Genomic DNA, 21,420 nt, shown 5'->3' on the forward strand with positions numbered 1-21,420 from the left:
AAATCACTCCAACTGGCAATTGGGATACACTACGACACACAATGTGCTCGTTGAACTTTGAATCCTCTGAACTTCAGTCTGGTCTTTAATTCTCTGTTGGGAACACCGTTTCTTCCTTTCCTTCATGTAATTAAAATAAAGAAGTTTTGCAGTGGACAATGCCTAATTGTGGGCCCTCTCACTTTAAACGCGTTTGAAACCTAAACACCCTTTAAAAAAAAACGTCAGGTATTTTTTGGACTGGAAGACAGCAAGTCATAAATTAATAAATCTTATATGAGGGGTGACAGTAAATTTTGAATATCAAGCACAGGCACACACCCTATTGAAGTGGAATTTCGATATATCCATGCTACATATGTACTTAAGCTGTTGGATCTTAAAGGGGAGCAGCAAATTTGTTACTCTACACTTGCATAACGACAACATGGAATACCACACATCAAACAAGGTCAGAAACTTACAGATCACCTATAGCCTTTAATATAATCCAAACAATTCCATTTTAATAACTCAGTAATAATAAAACACTTGGAAGTCAAATTCTAAAAACTATCAATTAGGTTTTTGGCTGCGTTTAGTTTTATCTTTGTACAAAAATGCTTCATTTGGTTATCAATGACCAATGGAAACTGTTAGGCTCCTTCTTCTGGCTTCCTCGAAGGAAATTACTGTCATAACTAATGATTCTTCTGGCAGCCTTCTATGCTGTTGGAGAAGGAGAAGAGACAAATGTTAAAAACAAAAGGAAACATCTCTGAATGGGATGCCAGTCCATTGCAGGGTTACCTAGCATTTCATCAAATTCATCAGATCTCCAAACAATCCAAACAAAAGAAACAGATGTTGATAACAAAAGGAAACATCTCTGAATGGGATGTTAGTCCATTGCAGGGTTACCCAGACATTTCATCAGATTCTCCAAATAATTTACCAGTATCTAATTATACTCCTGGGGTTGAGTGAGGCACTCAAAGAGTGACATGTTTTGACCAAGAACACAGAACAATGAGCCAGCTAGGACTTGCAACCAAAGATCTTGACCCAGAGTCTAAGAAGGCCACCACCTCTCCCACAAAATCGTACCAGAAAGTACAAAAAAAAAAAGGAAAAAAAAAAAAAGAAAAAAAAAAATGAGACATACCTTTTTCGTGGGCAACCTATTTGAGAAGACTTTTAATCTCATCTGTCTCTGCACATTCAATATAAGAGCTACCATCTGGAGCCTTCAAAGTCTTATCCGCACCCTGGATTGAAAAGTATACAGTGAGTCATTGCTGTAGAACTGACTTGTAATGAAGTTTGCTATGATGAGTAGAGTAAACAACAATTTCTTCTCCACAAAGGGGAAAAAAACCTTTTTCCCTCTTTCACCCTCTTTCACTTGTTCAGATATCAAATTTTCATCATGCTAATCTTTTAATGTAGGTGACCAAAAGAGAATTTCAGTATCCTTGTGTTTGAAAACAGTTGCGCATACCATGTTTACAACACTGATGACTTACTGAATAAGGTGCTCTTTTAAAATGAATTTACAGACTATTATTATCCCTTGAGATGCTGCTGTCAGCACTCTAAGGTGAGATTTGCATCCAAATGTGACCATGAAAACAATCAAACTGGTTGAAGCACAGGAAAAGATAAATGACAAAGTTGTGATTGTTGTTAGTTTAATTACCCTCTGAATGGTTGAAAGAGTGGTTGACTGAATCAATCGCAAAGCAAAGTAAAGTAAAACCAAAGCAATTTTGGATGATTTTCAACAGTCCATTAACAATGGCTCTAAATGCAGGTATATGAAGCTGACCCATCAGTATCCATTGCTATTGCTATTGCTGATTAGAAAAATTCATCAGTGAGTTGCATCGGTTCAATATAATTAATAGCACCCATCAACATCAATCTTGGTTTTTGGATGCACTGATTACAAGAGAAAACTCTTGTGCTTGCAGAATTCTCTTACCTTTTCAAGTAGCAACTTGACACAGTCTGTTTTGCCTTCAAATATACTTGCTAACAAAGGAGTGATGTTATATTTGTCTGGACGCTTTGGTAAAGAAAACCAATACCATTAGTTCCTATCATTCATTGAGTTGAGGAACAGGACACAAAATTTATTTTTCGTTCACCTTCATCTCAGATGAACCTTTTCACTCCCAAAATCACATGCTGCCATGCAATTCTTACGATACAAGTTCTGATAATTTTGTATTGGATCAACTGACAATCCCCTAATTGATATGTTCTCTTTACTCTCATTGCTCGCCAGTGAGACATGCATAATTTTTTCATGCATTACTTCAAATCTTAAATTCAGAACTGACTCTTTGCTTAAACAGACTTTTGTAAGTCTGTGAGTAACAAAATTGATAAAAAAAAACTCACATTGATGTCTGCTCCTTTCGAAAGAAGATACTCAATGATGTTACTATGCCCATAATCTGCAGCAAAATGAACCCCATTTCTTCCATTCAGAATCTCTGCATTTACATCGAAACCCTTAAAAATAGAGGTTTGACATTAGTACATGAATATGTACATTCCATACTTGTTTTGTAGTAAACTAGACACTGTTAAAGTGTTAGCTTGAGCTTCTTTTGGGATTTGTGGAATAAATAGGCAATTTTTCATGAGGTTGTAATAACTAGTCTGCATGGCTGGCAGTTTCGTTGAGGAGAACCTAAGCAAGCTGTGTAGCCCCAAAGGGAATGAGAAAAAAAGAGGGTTTAGCCAATTTAAAGTCAAGGGTTTTCATGACTTTTGATACTATTACTGCATAAACTACAGTGGAATCTTGACTTCTCGAACCCTCGGTTTCTTGAACCTCCCGATATCTCGAACCAAACCTTGTTTACCTTGGATTTGTTTCACTTTTAATTTCACCCCCGATTTCTCAAACTCCCAATTTCTCGAACCAATTTGCATTTCCTCTAGAGGTTTGAGAAATCGGGATTCCACTGTATTGCATTACTATTTCAATGCAGTCTTAGTAAACCCTTTACACTCACATCAGTGTCTAGATTCTCCGTGTTATTCTCTATATATTTCTTGTGGGACTGACAAGGAGAATTCAATAAACAATCATAGCTTCGTAGGTTGGTGATCATTTCCTTCATTCTCACTACATCTCAATGAAAGATTCAGCCATTATTACTGTATAGAGAAATTAGATGCTGGTCACTCTTTGTGTTTTAAGGGTTAAGGAAAATGTCTGCATTCTTAGTCTTCATGTTTGCTCAGTTACTTTTCAATTTCCATTGTAAGCAGCCCTACTGCAGTTCCAAAAGTTTGTCATCTTTCAGGTCATTGCCTTTGTACAAATAAAGCAATTTTCATATAAACTCTGTATAACCTGGCAACTCTGAAGATTTGTTCCTGCTTAGAAAATTCTCATTTTCAATTCATTCAATTTATCTATTTATGAAATTAAACTTAAGTTACAACAATTTATGAAAATAGTTTGCACTGAACCTGTGGGCAATTTCTGTTACAGGCAACATTTCACAACATAAACAAAAAAATGTCACATTCACATCCAAACAATTTACCTTTTTTTCAAAGAGTTTTGTTTGAAAAACACTCAAACTCACAAGATTTTAAATAATTAAACAATTATGCGACGTGGCTTTGAAGTCACGTTATTTGCACCAATAAGCTCCAATGTAATAATACTGAAAGTAAAAAATTCTGAAAGCCGTCTGGAGTCGTTGTCTTAGACTTGCAATATTGTTAAGGTGTTAACATATTGGTAACTACTGGCAAATTCAGATGCAAAATAACTTTTGCCCCCAAAAATACTTTTCATGGTTCTGGTAGATACGATGCACATGTTAGTTTTATTTCAGAAAACACTTGCATACATGTTTAATATGGTACTGTATCCAGACCAGAGTGAATTCTAGATTTCTAACAAAAGCTCCTAAAGGAAGGTAAAACTGAAACTTCAAACCCGTAATTGTTGCAGTTTCCCTTTAAACCAGCTGCAGTGTTTTAATGGAGTCGATTAAGTTACTTTTGCGATCAAGAAGCTTTATGAAATTTGACGCGAATAACAAGACGATAATAATCCGAAAGCCTGGCAAACCTTACCAATATTGTCATTCTTCTAAAAAATTTTTTCGCGTAATACCCGGGTTCAGAGGATAAGACCCACCGGCAGATACTGACTAGTCGATCAATACCGTTTTATAATGCGTGGCCTTTTCTAGAAGCCATGACGTTTGCACACAAGCCAAAGCAAGAAATTGGGACCCGTTCAGATCCGGACATCACACCCACAAGATAGACAACGAAGTATTATTATTCACGAGCACAGTTTTTCTCACCGGTTTCTCCGCGATAGCTCTCACTTGATCAAGATCTCCATTCTTGCAGGCCCATACAAATTCTTCGCCCATATTGGAGGTGCAAAAGTAAAAATTATATTCCCAAGATCGAGATATCTTAGTTCTCTCTCTCTTTCTCACTCTCTCTCACCTATCGAGCCAAGAGGAAATAATACCCATAAGTCTTTTCGACAGGTCAAGGGACAGATCACGGGTTCTTACAATAACATAAGGGTGCAAGAAGGCTGTTTACTCTTCCTTCAACTGGCGAGTGTCGCAGGTTTTGAATCAGGTTGGCGTGATTTTAAAATTATGGACGATCGATTTATGGTAAGAACCGCTCGATAAGAATTAATAGCCTTTTGTTGGAGTATTCTTCTCCTTTTCCAAACCGTATGCCTTTTCTCGACGCGTTAGTTTGATTTGCCACTGTTTGGAGTTACCTACCTAACAAACATGTCTGGTCTACCCGACCATGTCAGCAGTTGGTTGCTACTTTATAACATTGCCTTATTGCTCTCTAGAAACCTGTTTTTGTCGCTGCTGGTGTCGTTATAGTCACTATGGCGTTTGGAGTGGTAACTTTTTTTCTTAGAAAGCAAGAAAATGGAAAGAAGAGTAGACCTGTTGCGTTAGATCCGCAAAAAAAGGTTCCATTTAAACTCGTTGACAAGAAGGTAAGGGTGCGGTGTAACATTTATCCTTGCGCGCAATTCGCCCGAATGCGCATCAGAACTCCTTTTTCTGGAGATTCTCTGTCTGGGAGGGGTAATTCTCCCCGGACGAGGGAAAGCCTGTCACTTATTTGGTATAAAAGACATTAATGTGGTTATGGGGTGTGTAGTCCAGAATCCTAAATTTCAATCTTTGTAGTGATTGGATTTCTCTTGATCCACTGGAAATCCTTGCAAAGATATGATACCTTTTCCCAGCTGAAGATATGCAGAAGGCAGAGAGAAAAAAGGCAAGGTTGTGGACTTTGGCAGTGTGTACCCAAACCAATTCCCAGTTCCCCCCTCTCCCCAATCACATGTATAAATCACACTCTATAAAACCCAATCATTTTTAAGGTTCTATGTAGTGTAATTCACCTGATAAAAACCTGCTGTTGTCATTATGCTCACACATGACTAGTAATAGGAAATAAACTGCATGTTGCATTTCTATGTTTGTAATAGATTGTAAGTCACGATACAAGAAGGTTTCGCTTTGAGCTACAGTCTCCTGAACACGTACTTGGACTTCCTGTTGGTAGGTTTAATTTTGAGCTTTATTCAAGTAAGATTTTTTGTTGATTGTTTAAAATTCCACCAGGACACTGCCTCAGCTTTTACAGTATGCACCTGCTGGGTAGTAAATCAAACTGTTATTCCTTGTTATTGCAGTGTCTGAGATGTTGATTCTTTATTCCAGAACAGTGGATCATTTGCTCTCTCTGTTTCAGGCAATCACATGTATCTCAGTGCTAAAATCAATGACAGTCTCGTCATAAGGCCATATACACCGGTGACTTCTGATGATGAAGTGGGATATTTTGAACTTGTGATCAAGGTGAACCATACATATCTTTGATCTTCGCTCTTTTTGAAGGCGTATGTCTAAAATTTCTCTTATGGTTGTTGTAACTAGAGTTCTACAAGTCTACAAGTTTTAGTCTTTTTAATGCTTGAAAGGTAAAGAAAATAGAAAATGAATGCTACTGCACACAAAGAATAAATATGTAACTCTCTAAAGGTAGTCTGGCTCACAAAAGGTCAAGAGATGCCTCCTTGAAAATGTATGGGCACAGGAAAGAATAAAATATTTTACACAATTAATGAAACTGATAGGGGAACATTTTTAGCTCAAAATGTATGCAATGTTTGACTATCTACAGAGCAGTTATTGCAATGTTTTAAACTTAACTCACCTGTGGTTAAAATGTCTTTCAAGTGTAAGAGAGTTTTTTATTATTTTTCATATTCAACATATGTGAGGGATGATCTGTCTTTCAATTGATTTAAATTCATTTCTGTTTAAGGTTTATTTCAAGAATGTTCATCCTAAGTATCCAGATGGTGGCAAAATGTCACAATACCTGGATACTCTGAATATAGGTGACACTGTTGATATCAGAGGACCATCGGGAAAATTAACTTATGTAGGGAGGGGTGAGTTGTTTAGTTTTCAGTTTTGTTTTTGTTACCCTTAATTTACTATGAGCCTTCTTTATTTTTTTATTTATTTCTTCTTGGAAGTAGAGCATCAGTCAAATAAAAAATTTTATCATATGACCTGTCCAACACCATGTGCGCAATTCCTTAGAAAACCACAGGGAAAGCTGACATGTAAAGGGCAGGATAGGTTGCCATGAGCTGGTCTGGAAAAAGCCTTTGGGACTTACCCTCACATGGTTTTGTTACAAAAACCTAAAGGAAAAAAGAAAATAATAAAAAGGTTGTGTTTTCAATGAATTCTGAGTTTTTTTTTCGTTCTGACTTGCAAAAAGGAAGGAAAATATTTTATTATAATAGAATCTTTTTTCGTGGCTTTCCTGTGTGTGCCCATCTATTGTTTCGTTTTTCGGTTGAAACAAGATTTTTAAAATTTTCAATGCTATGATAAAATGCTTATTGACAAAGTTTGGTAGTGGTTTAGGGGAAAATTTTTGGCTCAAGCTCGTGATGTACGAATGGAGCACTGCAAGGTTCATGTATCAAATATTTTTATTTGTTTATTTTTGAGCCAAATATTTTCCTCATCAGCCCTCCCAGTTACTCAATAAGTACATAGTATTGTAAAGAATTAAATTTGTTTTGCAGTTTTTTCAACTCAAGAAAGATGTTTAAAGACTAGTGGAGTTAATATTCTCTAGATAATTAAGGACGTTACCCTTAACTTCTCAATTGGATCTAGAAAGAAAGAAATAGTAACTTCTAGGATCATCTTAGTTACTGACTAATGTGATCTATTTTTCTTTTAAATACAGGGAAATTTGCTATCAAGGAGAATGCAAAGGAACCCATTAAGTTTAGAACAGCTAAGAACATTGGTTTGATTGCAGGGGGAACTGGTATGTGAGATTGCCTATGTTGTTTAAACTTTCAGGATCTGATTGTTACTTCTCCCCTTTAGCTGCTACACATTTCCTTGCAAATTAGTTACAAGAATTTGGTGGTAGATCAAGAGAACAATCTCTACCTGGAGTGAGTATTCTCATTACCTGTTTACTGGGTAATGTATGGCTATTATTGGGAGAAGTTATATTTTAATCACTTCTGGGAGTTAAAGGGTTAAATTTAACATTTGGTTCTCTAGGAAAATAAACTTGACTCTGCTAACATTTACTGAGATCACCTTGAAGATAATTTTTGGGTGGGTACATTTGATAAAAGCTACCCCAAGTGTTCTTTGATTTTTTTGTTTGTACCTGTGTTCTGCAGGCATAACTCCCATGCTACAGATCATCAGTGCAGTGATCAAAGACACTGAAGATAAAACCAATATTACTCTCTTGTTTGCTAACCAGGTATGTACATCTGCTTTTCGAAAGTTTGCAAAAAACGTATTTCTAACCCAAGCCTATTTAAGCTATATAGCCACTATTTGGCATCCTCATCTCGAAGAGGTGATGGTTAGCACACAGGGTGGGCGGGGCAGGATCTCGCGTGGCTATGAAGCCCGGTCCTGGAGTGGCAGTCCCTCATGCAGTTTGCACAGAGGTAGGTAGATGGGGCGCACACAGAGACCATGCGCTGCTTTCTTGCTGCTCTCTTCAATATGGCCTGGACTCCTCCGTCCTTCTCAACTCTTGAAGCTCCAGCTTTGACACTGTACCGCCAGGTGTCACGATCGACAGCAATGTCCTCCCAGGTAGTTACGTTGATGTTAGCTGCTTTGAGGTCGCGCCTTATGGTGTCTTTGAAGCACAGCAGAGGTCTGCCAGCTCGACAGGTGCCGTCGCGCAGTTCTCCATAGAGAATCTCACGTGGCAGGCGCTGAGGCACCATGTGGTGGACATGTCCAAGCCAATGGAGGCGTCTCTGAATGAGCAAAGAAGGTATGCTAAAGAGATCAGCATGGTGAAGGACCTCAGTGTTTGGGACTTGCTCCTGCCATTTGATGCACAGGAGGCATCGAAGTGAGCGGAGGTGGAACCTGTTGAGGCGACACTCTTGTCTGCCATAGGTCGACCAAGATTCGCTGCCATAGAGAAGAGTCGACAGGACACAAGCTTGGTAGATGCAAACCTTGGTCCTTTCGCTCAGCAGGCTGTTGTTCCACACCCGTTTGTTAAGTTTGGCCATGACCCCTGCAGCCTTAGCGATTCTCGAGTTGATTTCAGCGTCAAGAGATGTTGAGCCTGTTACTGTGGAACCCAGGTAGGTGAAGGTGTTCATGACCTCGAGCTGAGTGTCCCCAATTGTGATGGAAGGAGGGGGACTCAGCACCCTGCACCATGACGTAGGTCTTCTTAAGGCTGATTATCAGCCCAAACTCTCTGTAGGCAGCAGACAGCTTGTCGACCAGGCGCTGGAGACCTCGCTGTGAGATGTTAAAGCAGCGTCATCTCCGAACAGCAGCTTGCGTATCAGCACCTCATAGGTCTTGGTCTTGGCATGGAGTCTGGCAATGTTGAAGAGTTTGCCATCTTGCCTCATACAGATGTAGACTCCATCATCACAGTTGGCGAAAGCGTACTGGAGGAGCATGGAGAAGAATATCCCGAACATGGTTGATGCTAGAATGCAACCCTGCTTCACTCCATTGCTGACTGGGAAGGGGTCAGAGGTGGCCCCATCGAAGCAAACCATGCCCTGCATGTCCTGATGGAAGGAGGTAATGACTGCCAGGAGTTTAGGAGGACATCCAATCTTCTGCAGGATCTGGAAGAGCCCACCTCTGCTCACCAAGTCGAAAGCTTTGGTGAGGTCCACGAAGACATGGAACAAAGGCTGCTGCTGCTCTCGACACTTCTCCTGCAGTTGTTGGAGGGAGAAGATCATGTCCACTGTGGACCTTCCAGCTCTGAAGCCACATTGTGACTTGGGGTAGATGCGGGAAGCTATATTTAAGCTATATAACCGCTATAACCTTGGCTTATATAAGCCATGGACAAAATTTTGTGTTTACTTACCTGAACTTCTTTTGGGTTTAAGACTGAGAGAGATATCCTTGTACGGCCAGAGTTGGAGGAGCTAGCCCAGGAATGTGAAAATTTCAAGCTTTGGTATACACTTGACAGACCACCAGAAGGTATTGATCAATTTTTTTAAGATTTCTAATTGATTTCTCCATTGGATACATGTACATTTTCACATCTGATATATGAAACTGATGAAGGAATGCACTTTAATTTGCCGTTGTTGATTTTTAATTTATAGGATGGCCATACAGTTCAGGATTCATCGACGACACAATGCTCAAGGAACATATGCCACCACCTGGACCAGACACTCAGATACTCATGTGTGGACCCCCTCCCATGATCAACTATGCTTGTATCCCTAACTTAGAGAAACTGGGTTACACCTCTGATATGTATTTTCCCTTTTGAATACACTAATGCAATGAGGCAGGCAGGCAGGATAGCTTAACAACTACTTAATATCTACCAAAGATGGCAGGTCCTAGACAGGGGTAAGGGGATGATACTCTGGGGTGTTTCATGCAAATTAAGGAGGGAGGGGGAGGTGAGGTTACCACTCTCTTCAAACAAGTTAACAATAACCAACAAACTTCGGCAAAATTGAAGAACAGCTCCCCAAAATATCTGTCAGTGGACTGTCGGCTGACTGTTGGTGAACGAAACACAGAAAACACAACAAAGACACAACAAAAACACGGGCTTGTGCAATTTTGTGAGTCTTTGAGAAAATTTACTCTTATTGCTAAATCTAAGTAACTAAACTCTTCCAATTTTAGAACAAAATGTGTCAGTCAGATACTACACATCAAGTTCACATAAATGAAGATTGATATGGCCAATAATGCCTTGCACTGTAAAGTTACCACTATCGCATGGTGTTTCATATTTTGAGGTAATTGTGCAAGTTCAAACTTACCAAGATGACAGTCTATTTACTTGTTTCTGAATTTGTTTTCATTATGTCGGCCAACTGTTGGTGAACAGTTGGCCGACAGTTGGGCGACAGATATTTTGAGGAGCTCTTCTTCAATTTTACCCAAACTTCTCTGGTTTGCTTGGAGTTAGTTTCAATCTTACTAGATTGTGATTGGTCAATCTTCTTATTGCAGACAGTATGTTCTAATATGTGGAGTAAATACTCCCCCTTCCCTTGCCACAATTCAATTTTACAGTCTTAACCTCATTCTTTGGGAAGTTTTGGTTTTTAGTTAATTACTAAAATGATGTACTTGTCATTTGAGCATATCACTGACCTGTGCATTTACTAACATCCTGCCAAACTTTGTGGGTAATTGTGTGATAACCATAAAAAAAAAGGTTTGATTTGTCAGTGTTATCTATTTTGGTGAATATTTTACCATTGACTGAGCCCAACACTTGAAATATGCTGAAAATGAAAAAAGATACCAGTAGTTTCATCTCTTTGTTACACTGACATCATAGTTCAACACTTTGGCCTTTAAGAGTGACTAACATCTAATTTCTCCGTACAATATCACCCCTGAATCACACATTAAGGTCAGGAGAATAAAGGAAATGATCAACAACTCAGTTAAGAATCTCTTGATTGTTACACAAATTCTCCTGGGCCAAATTGTTCAAAGCTGGGTTAAGATAACCCAGGGTAAGCGTGAAATCTAATTTAACATCTGAAAGTTTTAAAAGAAAATTCAGTACAATTATTTTTGTGTATAGTTTGATGACTGGATGCCCTTCAAAGAATAGAGAAAACTATCGCGGAAAGGCTTCTGAACAAAGGGATAGAGAATCCTGGATTAAAATTTAACCCTGGGTTACTGTAGTACTAATCAGCCTTTGAACAACTGGGCTCTGATAAGCACCATAGGAAAAATAAAGAGAGGAATAAAGGGTCAATTTAGCATGGTCTGTACTTAGTTGAGTATGGTGTCAGTATGCATTAGGTTTTTGCAGTAAACAAATAATGAACAAAGTAGAAATTTGTCTGTAGACTAGAATTCTTGGACAAAATTTCCAATTTTTATACTCTTAACTTTTAATTTATGTTGATTTGTGAGCTTTCAGTTGACATTTATGTCCAAAGAACTGTCTTGTGTCCTTTCCATATGTATGGGGAGATAACACACTTTTAAGATACATTAATTATAATAATAATAATAATAATAATAATAATAACGGTTTATTGCAGTTTATCTACACTCTGTTTCTTGTAAACTGATAGTAATAAATGAAGTGAAATGTGAACATAACATAACATTTATTCAGGAAGCTACAATGCAAATGTAAAAAATACATCCTGAAAAGGGAAAATCGTGAAGTTAGCCCTGTATAAAAACAATTTCCCTGACTAAAAACATACAAAAGATAAAATTTAATGGCTACAGATTCAATAAATATTCAAATAAATGTTAAGTCTACTCTTAAAAACAGACAATGATTCGGCGTGTACATTGTATCCTGGTAAGCTATACCATTTCCCAACAATGCAAATGAAAAAAGAATATTTGTAACAATTACAAACCGCTCTTTTCAGATAAAGTTTATAGTCGTGGTTAGCTCTTGTACACTTATTGGCAAACACAAAGAAATCTGGGAAAGAGAGGTGATCAATACAAGTATTGTTTTCTTGATAAAAATTTATGTTGGTGAATGGTGCTTTCTGCATGTACTGAGTGGCTAGCTCGCTATTGATAAGTAAGTAATATTCACCTCCGAACAGCCAAAGCGACCACTTTTCGGCGTAACGACAGAAGTAAACTAATTTTTTGTCTGTTGCGCGGGTGAATTTGATGGATATTTACCCCCACTTCGGTGACTAGTTTACTATTGGGAATAGTTTTGTTAAAAGAACATCCCTATCTGTCGCAGATGATGTGTGACGAGACTATATTGAACGAGCAAATTTGGGGAAGAAGTGGAGGTGAGACGCTATCAATATGTTTTTGATGGAAAAAATGAAAATGAGCGGAAAGATTTCCATATAACCCCATATATTAATTATGCATTCCATTTCATAAAGACTAATTGTAAAGGTTTCTTTGCAACACTCTATGCATAATTAATGTATGGGGCTATATGGAAATCTTGCCAAATGAGCTACTTTTTGATTCAATATTGCTAATTCCCCTCGGTAACATTCATTTTGATACTCTTAAAATCACCATATTAACTATGAAATCACGTAGCAAGAATATGTAAATTAACGCTATATCATCATGCACAATCAGCATACATTTTGGCACTAGCTTATTTATCTTGGGCTGTCGATGGCGCAATGTATTCTTCCATTGCCTTCCATTGTTTTGGATACGTGGATTTCATCTCATGTAGAGTAGGCACATAACGATCTCTTAATTCAAAGCCTGGAGAAACTTGCTCCGAGATCAGCGTGAAAGGTTTTTCATCATTAAAAGAAGCATACTCCTCTTCGACTAAGATCTTGCCACCTTTCAGACAACCTCCAGGAATTCTCAGCTGTAGGACATGGCCTTTCGATACTTCGCGCCCTAATATATATTCCTCAATTTCCCCATTTGGATAAACGAGAATGTACTGAGCTGGCCATCCGTCGTGAAAATAGAGCACAGCATCACTTTTGTTACTTTGTAAATAGTTTTTTCCTCCCATTTCTGGAGCTATCATGTAGTAAATGGTAGTAAACATGCATCGTTTTCCTCCGTCTCTTTCAGGAACTTGAATCATTTCAGTTGATCGAAATGTTTCCTTTAAGTATCCTCCTTCTTGCTTTACGGGGATTAAGTTCAGTTTGCGAACGTGCAAGTCTTTTCTGTGCTCCATTTTGGGAAAGAGAAACTGTGTGATCCCAGAGTTCCTCTCGTGATCCTTCGGCCAGCGGTCGGGAGACAACAGTTTGAAGCCTTTTGTGAAGTACTTTTTGTGTTGTTCAACCGTGACTTTCGAGATATTTAATTTAATGTTAGCGGTCGTTTTTCAAACGAAGAATGCCAAATACGAATCATTCTTGCATAGAGAAAAACTTTCTAAGCTTTGGAATGAATAGAACGAACCAAAAATTAAGCAAGAATCAGAGGCAGCCCAAGCTCACTTCTAGAAAAGCGGACGTGACTCTTACAGTGTTGCGCACGTAATTATTAAAAGTAATTACGGTGTTGCGCAACGTTTTATATTTATAAAGGTTTGTATGGGATGTTATTGGTTTGCCTTAAAAGAGAGAAAAAAATGTCTTGTTTTGAAATAAAATGGAGTTACCTTATTGCCTTGTTGTTTTCTTCGTTGATTACCAGCGTCTCAGGCCGTTTTGAAGCGTTTTCGGCGAGTTCGCGCTATTTTGGTGTTCAACTGCTAGAGAATGAGTTTTTAGAATAACCAAACAAAATTCTAAACCTAACAAATGCTCAATCGAATGATACTGTTTAGGACTGAACGAAGAATTTTCCACAAACCATCACTTTAGATGTAAACTTACATATTACAGCAATCGCAGTCTTATTGGTTTCATGAAGTCAATTACTTCATAGAGCTAAGACAATTAACATCGCAAAAAGGTAATTCTTTGCCGGGAAGCGATATTTCCAACTGAATCAGATATTTTGCTTGCATACCCTACTGCTGCTTAGTTTACGCGTCAAATTACTTTGAGAATCGTCGGTATTTTCATGTACATGTTCGAATCAGTCAACTGTAAATAAGAGAAAGTTGTTCGGAATCGAATCAGTCCATTTTCTGTAAATGTCACCATACCCGTTTACCAGATTTATATAAAAAATAGATACATAACAAATAAATATAAGAATTTTTCTAATAGCCTAAGAAGAAGAGATTATGAGTTTTTATTATCCAACTACACCTAGACGAGTACAAATAACGCCATAGACGAGTACAAATATCACGCGGTATTTGTACTCGTCTATTGTAGAGTACCTGTTAAACAGGTTTTCTCGCATCGCGAAAGCGAAGAATTGGATTGTAGTTACGAAAAACAAAAACAAATGGCGGACAATTTCAATCATATTTCCGACGACGAAGAGTCAGAATGGCTTGCAAATATAGGTCCAAGTTCATTAGATGAATCGAACGAAGAAAAACAGCTTGACGACCAGAAATTTTTTCATTTAATGAAGAAAATAAAAACAGCAACACAACAACGCGCCAATTCCGTTCCTCTTCGCATACTTCTGCCACGCACTCCCCGTAAATAAACATCTGCGAAATTCGCCTGCACTGAAACAACAGTTTGGCGTGTTGGATAATAATTAACTTATTAAAAGTTTTGTTGTGTAGTATCGCTGAGTATTTTTACTCGTTATTTGTATTTTGACGAGCCCGCAGGGCGAGTCAAAATACGGCACAAGTCGTAAAAATACTCAGCGATACTACACAACAAAACGTCTAATAAGATATATATATCCGCTTAACTAAGAATAATTAGCTTAAAACCTTGGAATATAGATTCACACATATGTTTCATATGTTTGTTGTTGTTTAATATAGATTTTGTTTGTATCTTTGTCCTTCGTTCAACTATTCTTTAAATGGACACATTCCTTCATCCGAAAAAATTTATTTCTTTACCACACACTTGCGTGTAACGAAAGCTGAGAGGTTTCCACAGACTCTGACGATCAGTGCTAAAACCAAACAGAACTTCAAAAAGGTTAATTTTCATTATCGGGTGCGCAGTATTCCTCAAAAATTGGCCGTAGAACCTCCGGCAAAGACTTGACCTCAGAAACAGCCAACACTTCACGATCTTTGTAATCAAATCCTGGCGACATCTTCTCTGATATCAAAGAGAAAGGTATCTCATCGGGAAACTTTTCGTATTGGCGCGATTCATCAAGCAAAATTTTGGCCGCTTTCAAACAGCCACCAGGTACAGTCAGGCGAGGAACATGGCCTTTCAAAACGTCGTTACCCAAGATAAACTCTTCAACTTTTCCCTCTGGTGTCATAACAGTATATTTGGCCGGCCATCCGTCGTGGAAAAAATGTGTTATGTCACTTTTATTTCGGTGAGGATAGTTTTTGCCTCCAAGTTCAGAAGTCATAAGGTAATAAATAGTTGTAAACAAGTTCCTCTCTGTTCCCTCTTGGTCTTTAATCATCTCAGGGGATCGATAGGTTTCCACAAAGAAGCCTCCCTCTTCAGAAAGGGGAATCAAACCCAACTTTTCAATATAAACGTCTTTTCTGTGACTCATTCTTTTTTCTTAGGCGGACGAAATAGCGAATATTTATGGATCACGATCGACAGGTCAAGAGACTATTGTAAAAGTTGCCTTCCTACGAGTACATGCGTGAATGACTTTGCTGGAAAGTGAATAATTATTGTTTCTGATTCTAATAAGTACTAAATTAAAACGAGGAATGGAATAGAAGTTCTAAACCAAGGAAAACGGAAGGAAGACCAGAGATGGACGAAAATTACAACTTTCATCTCTACTCATTTCATCAATCAGTCATTGATGAGACATGGTTTGATGCTACTGTGGTTTAAAGATTTAATGAATGTATAACCGAAATTACGATTCATCGATTCAACGTTCGACACTCCCGTCAAGTGTCTTTAACAGGGGTGATCTCATTGTTGCAACAAGAGGCCCTCACCAATTAGCTGCCCTTTTTTCTGACGAGGTGTAAATAAGCGTCCGGTAGTAAGCCGCCATCATCACGCGTACGATTTAAAGTGGCGGAGTTGATATGCCAAGCTTCCAAAGGCGCTGGTGGTAGCAGCGATTAGTGGTGATAATTTTAGAATTATCCCAGCCAATTGTATGGTTAGTTAGGCATGTGCGCCCCGACAGAGTTGAATTTTCTTTTTGACAAAAGAAGACCGCTTTCTGATGCTCTTTCAAACGTGTAGCAAACTGAAGTTTGGTCCGGCTCAGTCCGATATACTCGTGATCACAGTCAACACCTTGCAATTCGTACCGTCAATAGCTGTGTCTAATGTAATGAGTTTGGCGCCAAAAATAGACGAACTTCGTATTTTTTTGAACACCCACAACTTTGATCTTTGTTGTATAACGGAGACATGGCTGAAAGATTCTATTGATGACAGCGTAGTTGACATTAGTGGCTACAACATTATACGCAAAGATAGGACCCACAGGCTACATGGGGGTGTGGCTCTATATGTAGAAGATTCCATCAAATTCTCAATTCTACGGGACTATGAGTTCCCTGACCCCGAGGGCCCTGAGGTTTTGTGGGCCAAGATCACGCCCAACCGATTGCCTCGGGGTTATAGCTGCCTTATCATTGGTACAGTATACCATCCTCCACCACCTGCCAAAGATGAGCCCCTCCTTGATTACATGATGGATTCTCTCTCTAGGATAGAGAGTGATATCCCTGGCGCAGGTATAATTCTCGCTGGCGACTGGAACAGGGCAAATGTTTCACCAGTTATTAAGCAGTTCCGCCTCACGCAAGTCGTCCATTTTCCAACAAGAGGGAATCGTACTCTCGACAAAGTGTTAACTAATCTTACAGAACACTATGAGAAACCTTCTCCATTCCCGCCATTCATGTACTGTTGGTTTGTTTCCAAAAATTAGATCGAAGGCCAATATTCCTGCATACAGAACGGTTACTACACGTGCTGTTAACGCTGAGTCCAAACAGGCTTTTGGTCGTTATATGACGGGGTCGACTGGTCATTAATCGACACTATAGATAGCGTCCAAGAACAGTATGCTCACTTCAGTCACCTAATTCACATAGGGTTAGATTCTATCCTTCCCAAAAAGCGAGTTAAGTTCCACCGAAACGACGCACCATGGATTTCACCCAAACTCAAGGCACTTATAGCACACCGTCAAAGAGCATATTACCAAGACAACAAACCATTGTTCCACTACTACCGGAACAAAGTAAACAGGGAACGGAAGCTCTGCAAACGCTCTTATTACAACACTAAAGTCAGCGTTTTGACCGAAAACAATCCTAAAATGTGGTGGTCCGAATGTAGGCGGTTATGTGGAATGAACAAAACATCTACAAGTGTCGCAAATCAGCTCCCAGCAAGTAAACCAGCTACCTCAATCAACCTTAAGATCTTGGCTAATGAAATCAATACAGCTCTGCTGGAACCTCAAGCTTCGTTTGACCCACTTTTAGATAATATCGAAACTGTGAGCACTGAGGGTTTTAAAAATCCCATTATTTCACTGGAAGCTACCTTCAAATGCCTTAGTACGGTCATCTCCTCCAAAGCTGGGGGCCCAGATAATATCCCAAACTGGGTCTTGCGTGACTTCGCTCCTGAACTCGCTCAACCCCTTCGTTGTATCATCAATTCCTCTATTAGTCAAGGCACTTTACCGGACATTTGGAAATGTGCAAACATCACCCCTCTTCCCAAAACAAAGATAGTTGAGGATGCGGCGAAGGATTTGAGACCTATTTCATTGACGCCAACGTTGTCCAAAATTGCCGAACACTACGTCGTCCATGAACATGTGAAACCATCACTTCTAAAACGCCTGGAACCCGATCAATTTGGGTGTATTCCAGGATCCTCCACTGCGCACGCATTAATAAATCTGATGCACAATTGGGCGCAGGCAACAGACGGAACGGGGAACACCGTGCGAATCTTTGCGTTGGACTATAGAAAAGCCTTCGATCTGATAGACCACGGCCTCTTGTTATCGAAACTCTCGACCTACAACATTAACCCTTACATCATTAATTGGATAATAGCCTTTCTTAAAGATAGGAAACAAAGGGTCAAACTTGCACATGATTGTCTCTCAGAGTGGGGATCGGTCCGAGCAGGAGTACCGCAGGGAACAAAATTGGGACCGTGGCTATTCTTGGTTATGATAAACGATTTGAAAGTACCATCAGCCAGTGATTGTATAAAATATGTAGATGACACGACAGTGTATGAAATCATAAGCAAGGGTGGTCCTAGCAATGCTCAGTCTATGATAAACGAAGTAGCTACCTGGTCAACACTCAATTCATTTCAACTCCATCCGAAAAAATGTAAAGAGCTAAGAGTTTCCTTTGTGCGCTCCCCTCCTTCCTACGATCTGATAGAAATTAATGGCTCTAAGGTTAGTGCCGTTAGTGTCGTAAAATTACTGGGTGTGTATTTTCAAGACAACCTCAAGTGGAACACTCACGTTACTGAGACGATTAAAAAGGCCGCTAAGCGCCTTTACTTTTTAACTCAGTTAAAGCGAGCTAAGGTACCATCACCTGAATTAGTTAATTTTTATGTTGCTTGTAATCTGTCTTACTTTATGGATGTCAGGTCTACCATTATAGCCTCCCCAATTATTTGAGCTTAGGTTTAGAGCGTGTCCAAAAGAGAGCCTTGAAAATTATATACGGTTATGATAATCATTATAGAGAAGTGCTTCAGATGGCAGAGCTGAAAACCCTAAGGGATCGGAGAGAAGACCTTTGCTTAAAATTCTTTAACAACATCGTCTCCAATCCCTTGGATTGTTTGTACCACTTACTGCCTTTCGATAACCGAGGTCAACTTATGGAGTTACGACAACGCAGACCATTTAGAGTTTCCTTTAAAACAAATCGGTTCAGAGATACTTTCATTCCGGCAAGCGCAAGACATTTTAGCTAACATTTATTACAATTGTATATGTAAATTAGTTCCCTTTTAGGTTTGATTTATTGTATAGTTCATAATTTGTACACCTTTGCAATTCAGCTTCCAGCTGCTATTAAGGTATTCTTCTCAATAAACGTCTATCCAAACGTCTATCATTGTACAGAACAGAATAAATAGCATCGGTTCGTTGTTCTTTCGTAACAGGATCTTTAGATTTGGAAAAAATATGCCCAAAGTCTGAAAAGGTTTTTTCAGCAACTTTAACGTTGTAGATGTTCAAAATTCGGCTCATCCTCAGTGTAAAAACCTGTGAAGCTCACGACTAACGTAAAACAAAGACAACAAAACTTTATAAACAATAGCGTACAGCAAAACAATACCTCATGAAACAAAGTAAACCTCGTCAGGTTTTTACACCGAGGATGACCCCAAAATTCTCACGATGGGCTCCCTAACGCCCTGGATGTAAGGAATAACAGCATAATTCGCTGCGGGTTCATTCTCATCAGGAGTGTTACTAGTTGTAACTGGTTTCTGGCAATTACGGAGAAATGTTTTGGTACAGCCATTTTCCTCTAAGATATCGGAACATATTTTCTCTCTTCAACATTGGAATCAAGCGAAGACGGTAGACAGTCAGCCCTCCTGGGTAAACTTTTAGCTACGGATTTTTTATGGCAAAGAGGCTGCCGCCGCCGCCGCCGCTGTCGCCGCCGCGATTTACCTTTTGTCAGCTCCCGTCGCTAATAAGAGAAAAAGCGTAGACAGTTTATAAAGTACTAGCCTAAGAACAAGAGACTACGAGTTCATATATTCTCTTAACTTGGAATAAATAGTATAAAACCTTGGAAAATAGATTTTTTTTGCCATTCACTTGAGTGTAATGAAAGCCGAAAGGTTTCCACGAACGCTGACGATCAGTGCTAAAATCAAATAGAACTTCAAAAAGTTTAGTTTTCATTATCGGGTGCGCAGTATTCCTCGAAAATTGGCCGTAGAACCTCCGGCAAAGACTTGACCTCAGAAGCAGCCAACACTTCACGATATTTGTAATCAAATCCTGGCGACATCTTCTCTGATATCAAAGAGAAAGGTATCTCATCGGGAAACTTTTCGTACTGGCGCGATTCATCAAGCAAAATTTTGGCCGCTTTCAAACAGCCACCAGGTACAGTCAGGCGAGGAACATGGCCTTTCAAAACGTCGTTACCCAAGATAAACTCTTCAACTTTTCCCTCTGGTGTCATAACAATATATTTGGCAGGCCATCCGTCGTAGAAAAAACTGTGTTATGTCACTTTTTTTTCAGTGAGGATAGTTTTTGCCTCCAAGTTCAGAAGTCAAAAGATAATAAATTGTTGTAAACAAGTTCCCCTTTGCTCCTTCTCGGTCTTTCAATTGAATCATCTCAGGGGGATCGATAGGTTTCCACAAAGAAGCCTCCCTCTTCAGAAAGGAGAATCAAACCCAACTTTTGAACATAAGTATCTTTCCTGTGACTCATTCTTTTTTTGTAATGTTTTGCTGCGCGAGACGTGCGTCATGATCTTTTAAAACAGTGCAAGTATTGTCACAGTCAGGACTACCCTCGAGTACATACGTCAATAACTTTGCTTCAAAGTGAAAATTAGCTTTTCGCTTAAGTTTTTCTGTTACACGACTCTACTAATACTGCATTCAAATTAATCCTGGGATTGGCCGAGCCTGTATCGGGTCGCTCACGGGGCATGTTGGTTCGCGCGGCCTTCATCTTTATTGTTGTTGTATGAGACGCAGAGACAAAAAGGCTTAGCCAATTCTTTTAAAGTTGTACGTTCGCAAATCTTTTTTTCTTTCCATGATGGGCCGAGAAGATCTTTGACGGATCTGTGTGGGGATGTGAAATTCACCATGCATGGACATCCCGAAAGGTACAAAATTTTAACGAAAACCTTTCTTTTCCAATTGGTGGGTTCGGGCCTAAAATTAACTGACAAAAATGATTGACACCCAACATCACTATCGACTAAGGTGCTCAGTGCCACAGCCACAGAAACCTCACGGTCAGCCAGAACTACACAAATCTGGTATCCTGATGCGACCTACTGTACCGTACAGTGGTTCTCCTACACACTAACTCACCAAGTATCTGACGACAATGTTACAACCACTGACAACAAGCGCATACCCAAGCTACAATTCACTGAGGACATTAACGCCAACTCGAATAAGCTTCCCCCACCCCCCCCTACCTTTTCGACCTTAGCCAAAAGAGCAACCATAAGGCCAAAACAAGATTATCGATCAAATATGCTGGGCGCAAATTTACCAGAGCCAGCAAAACTAGCCCTTTCAAAACAAGCTCTCCAGTGATAACTTCGTGTTAGGCCTTTTCTGAAGGCGAGTGTGTTGCAAGTGAGAGAGCGGTACACAAACCACGC

At 39.2% G+C, this 21,420-nt stretch overlaps 4 protein-coding genes and 1 pseudogene across 4 annotated transcripts; 1 reads left to right on the forward strand and 4 right to left on the reverse strand.

Moving 5' to 3' along the window:
* Positions 1-460: 460 nt before the first annotated feature.
* LOC111319939 (myotrophin) lies at positions 461-4,497 on the reverse strand. The gene is made up of 5 exons (XM_022922655.2): positions 4,326-4,497; positions 2,386-2,499; positions 1,964-2,047; positions 1,145-1,247; positions 461-708 (listed from the first exon to the last, which is right to left on the reverse strand). The coding sequence occupies exons 1-4, from the start codon at positions 4,395-4,397 to the stop codon at positions 1,161-1,163; spliced, it is 357 nt and encodes a 118-aa protein (XP_022778390.2). The 5' UTR covers positions 4,398-4,497; the 3' UTR covers positions 461-708; positions 1,145-1,160.
* A 10-nt stretch (positions 4,498-4,507) lies between these two features.
* On the forward strand, positions 4,508-11,344 carry LOC111320273 (NADH-cytochrome b5 reductase 3). Its single transcript, XM_022922959.2, has 9 exons — positions 4,508-4,655; positions 4,850-5,002; positions 5,504-5,576; positions 5,770-5,876; positions 6,346-6,475; positions 7,294-7,377; positions 7,748-7,833; positions 9,464-9,560; positions 9,689-11,344. The coding sequence occupies exons 1-9, from the start codon at positions 4,638-4,640 to the stop codon at positions 9,859-9,861; spliced, it is 921 nt and encodes a 306-aa protein (XP_022778694.2). The 5' UTR covers positions 4,508-4,637; the 3' UTR covers positions 9,862-11,344.
* Positions 11,345-11,672: 328 nt separating this feature from the next.
* On the reverse strand, positions 11,673-14,000 carry LOC111320285 (uncharacterized). The gene has a single exon (XM_022922969.2). It carries the CDS (start codon positions 13,228-13,230, stop codon positions 12,679-12,681), a length of 552 nt encoding a protein of 183 aa, XP_022778704.2. The 5' UTR covers positions 13,231-14,000; the 3' UTR covers positions 11,673-12,678.
* Positions 14,001-14,219: 219 nt separating this feature from the next.
* LOC111320558 (uncharacterized) lies at positions 14,220-15,716 on the reverse strand. The gene has a single exon (XM_022923211.2). It carries the CDS (start codon positions 15,612-15,614, stop codon positions 15,069-15,071), a length of 546 nt encoding a protein of 181 aa, XP_022778946.1. The 5' UTR covers positions 15,615-15,716; the 3' UTR covers positions 14,220-15,068.
* Positions 15,717-19,950: 4,234 nt separating this feature from the next.
* LOC148721863 (uncharacterized) lies at positions 19,951-20,548 on the reverse strand (annotated as a pseudogene).
* Between the last annotated feature and the right edge of the window lie 872 nt (positions 20,549-21,420).

The sequence above is a fragment of the Stylophora pistillata genome, chromosome 10 (genome assembly GCF_964205215.1).
Source record: "Stylophora pistillata chromosome 10, jaStyPist1.2, whole genome shotgun sequence".
Taxonomy (NCBI): domain Eukaryota; kingdom Metazoa; phylum Cnidaria; class Anthozoa; order Scleractinia; family Pocilloporidae; genus Stylophora; species Stylophora pistillata.

Coding starts and splice junctions, on each gene's coding strand:
- LOC111320558 (XM_022923211.2), bottom strand. CDS start 15,614: ATGAGTCACAGAAAAGACGTTTATATTGAAAAGTTGGGTTTGATTCCC.
- LOC111319939 (XM_022922655.2), bottom strand. CDS start 4,397: ATGGGCGAAGAATTTGTATGGGCCTGCAAGAATGGAGATCTTGATCAA. Junction 2,500..4,325: donor GAGCTATCGCGGAGAAACCG/GTGAGAAAAACT, acceptor TCTATTTTTAAG/GGTTTCGATGTAAATGCAGA. Junction 1,248..1,963: donor TCAAGTTGCTACTTGAAAAG/GTAAGAGAATTC, acceptor TTTTCAATCCAG/GGTGCGGATAAGACTTTGAA.
- LOC111320273 (XM_022922959.2), top strand. Junction 7,378..7,747: donor TTTGATTGCAGGGGGAACTG/GTATGTGAGATT, acceptor TGTGTTCTGCAG/GCATAACTCCCATGCTACAG. Junction 7,834..9,463: donor CTCTCTTGTTTGCTAACCAG/GTATGTACATCT, acceptor TTTGGGTTTAAG/ACTGAGAGAGATATCCTTGT.
- LOC111320285 (XM_022922969.2), bottom strand. CDS start 13,230: ATGGAGCACAGAAAAGACTTGCACGTTCGCAAACTGAACTTAATCCCC.